At 35.1% G+C, this 2,716-nt stretch overlaps 1 protein-coding gene and 1 long non-coding RNA gene across 13 annotated transcripts in view; one reads left to right on the top strand and one right to left on the bottom strand.

The window, feature by feature from the left end:
• Positions 1-2,716, bottom strand: part of LOC106878525 (GRAM domain-containing protein 4) — a 176,116-nt gene that overhangs the window by 51,771 nt on the left and 121,629 nt on the right. For all 5 annotated transcript variants that reach the window (XM_052971959.1, XM_052971962.1, XM_052971963.1 and 2 more), the window contains exon 13: positions 399-508. In XM_052971959.1, the coding sequence (XP_052827919.1) occupies positions 399-508 (110 nt within the window). The remainder of the gene's footprint in view (positions 1-398; positions 509-2,716) is intronic.
• LOC106877906 (uncharacterized) overlaps positions 1-2,716 on the top strand; it is a 158,894-nt gene that overhangs the window by 67,601 nt on the left and 88,577 nt on the right. The window lies entirely within an intron of this gene.

Genomic DNA, 2,716 nt, shown 5'->3' with positions numbered 1-2,716 from the left:
TCTTGGTTAATATAGAAAGGATTGAGGTAACTCCTCCTGAAGATATAGAGTCAAAATTAAAAGAAGAGTACCATTTGCTATCTTGAAGTAGATTGACAAATTTATTTTTTGAACCAGTGGAAGACACGCGAGATGTCGAAATATTGTTCACAAGATAGCAAATGGCACTCTTCTTTTAATTTTGATAATAATAATAATAAGAAGAAGAAGAAGAAGAAGAAGAAAAAGAAGAAGAAAAAAGGAGGAGGAGGAGATGATGAAGAAGAAAATGATGATGATAATGATTTTAAATATTTTGAATAAACATTGGCAATGTATAGACAATGAAAGCCTGTAATTTTTGAAAGTCTCAGAGCTGAAAGAATAAACTGCCTCTGTGTGTGAAGACAGAGTCTTACCTGCTACATAGAATATCGCGGATGCTTGGAAGAGACATGAAACTAGGAAGGCAAGACAAACGGTAACGTAGAGTTGTTTTGTAGCAGGTGGATAGCGCCACGTCAGGAGACTGGTTAATAGAAAGAAATATATAGGATGATGTTAGTAATAAGAGGAGGAAAAAAAAAAAAAATAAATAAATAAATAATAATCCTTTTTAGTAAAGGCACAAAGCCTGAAATTTGGGGGAGGGGGATATCAGCTGCTGTTACTACGACTACTACTACTACTAATAATGATGATTTCAAATTTTGGTACAAGGCCAGCAATTTTAGGGTGGAGATAAGTCAATTACATCGATCCCCACCCTGGTACTTATTCTATGAATCCCCCAAAAATGAAAGGCAAAATTGACCCCAGCTGTATTTGAACTTGGAATGTAAAGTTGGAAGAAATGCCACAAAGCATTTTCTCTGGCATACTCTTTTACTCTTTTACTTGTTTCAGTCATTTGACTGTGGCCATGCTGGAGCACCGCCTTTAGTCAAGCAAATCGACCCCAGGACTTATTCTTTGGAAGCCTAGTACTTATTCTATCGGTCTCTTTTGCCGAACCGCTAAGTTACGGGGACATAAACACACAAGCATTGGTTGTCAGGCGATGTTGGGGGGACAAACACAGACACACAAACACACACACACACACACACACAAACACACACACACACATATATATATATATATATGTATATATACATATATACGACAGGCTTCTTTCAGTTTCTGTCTACCAAATCCACTCACAAGGCTTTGGTCGGCCCGAGGCTATGGTAACAATTTTATGTTAAACTTCAGAAGTCTGCTACAGAAACATTGAGCAAGCTTACAGCAATGAGGCAATGGGTTGTACACAATGTTTTGAGTGTCATAGTCACTTCAAAAGTGGGAGAATGCCCCTAGAAGATGATGAGCAATCTGAAAGACCTGCCACAAGCATCATCCCCAGAAATGTAGTACTGTGCATTGAGAATTTGACCTCAGGATCAGACCATCAGTCAAGAGTTCGACTGCGATATTTTGAAGCATTTGGGTGAAGATATTCAGCAAAAATGACTGGAACTGTTGAGCATGAAGAATTGGATTCTTTATGATGGCAATGCACTCTGTCACCAAGCTCTCTTATGAGTTTAATGCTAAAAACAACATGGTATCCCTTCCACAGCCACCCTTTTCACCAGATTTAGTACCGGCCAACTTTCATCTCTTCCTCAAGGTAAATACTCCGAAAATAACTTAACTTCGAAAGGGAAGAAACTCTAACCTTTTATTAGACACATGATGAGCAAAATATCTTTAAGTGAAAATTTTAAAAATAAGGTAAATATTTTAACCTCTGTGTGAAATAGTTTTTACCCACAGGTTTCTTTTGAGTGCATTCAATGTATCGCATCTCCAAAGATTTGGCTGCTATTTCTAGCACACCCTGCCAAGGCGTAACAGCGATTTGCAATAAAGGACTTGAAATATCTATTACATGGTAGTAGGGTATACAAGAAATAGCAACCAAATCTTTCTTTTCTGGGGAAAGGAGCTGTTTATGCATGATATTGATGTCACATTTATTGAAAACATGCAAAATAACATGGAAAAGAAAAAAATCCCTGTGAAACAAAACTCCATTGCTGGGAAACTCAGATTTCCCCGGTCTAGTATATATATATATATATATATATATATATGTATACACACACACACACATGTATTTTGTGTGTGTGTGTGTGTGCACGTATGCAAATATATATATATTATATAAATACTTAATTAAAAAAGTATATAAATTAGCAGAAAATATATATATAAATATTTTGAACAATTCTATTTGAATGTAACAAAGAAAAAAAGAACAAAAACATGAGAATTTGATAGAAAAAAACGTATTTGTTGTACTTCCATATTTCTAAGAGGAAAGAAAATATCTTGCCGTGCTTCCATATTTTTCAGTCGTCTGTATTAAGACTAGCCAGGACATGACTGGTTTTTTTTGGGTGATATTCAAAATAACCTTTTAATAGCTGAAACTACTTCCTGATCAATATCTGATTGATTTCTACTTATTCTTTACAAGTTGAGAGCCTCATTGAACTATGTAAGACTTGCCTTTTCTTTGCAAATATCAAAATAGTAGTAGTAGTAGTAGTAGTAGTAGTAGTAGTAGTAGTGATAGTTGTAGCAATAGTAGTAGTAATGATAAGAACCATAATAATAATAATAATAATAATAATAATAATAATAATCCTTTCTACATATAGGCACAAGGGTTGAAATCTGGGGAAGGGGA

Source organism: Octopus bimaculoides, chromosome 11 (genome assembly GCF_001194135.2).
Source record: "Octopus bimaculoides isolate UCB-OBI-ISO-001 chromosome 11, ASM119413v2, whole genome shotgun sequence".
NCBI classification, from domain to species: Eukaryota; Metazoa; Mollusca; class Cephalopoda; order Octopoda; family Octopodidae; genus Octopus; species Octopus bimaculoides.
Note: the sequence above shows the minus strand (reverse complement) of the source record. Positions and strands in the feature narration are given on the sequence as shown.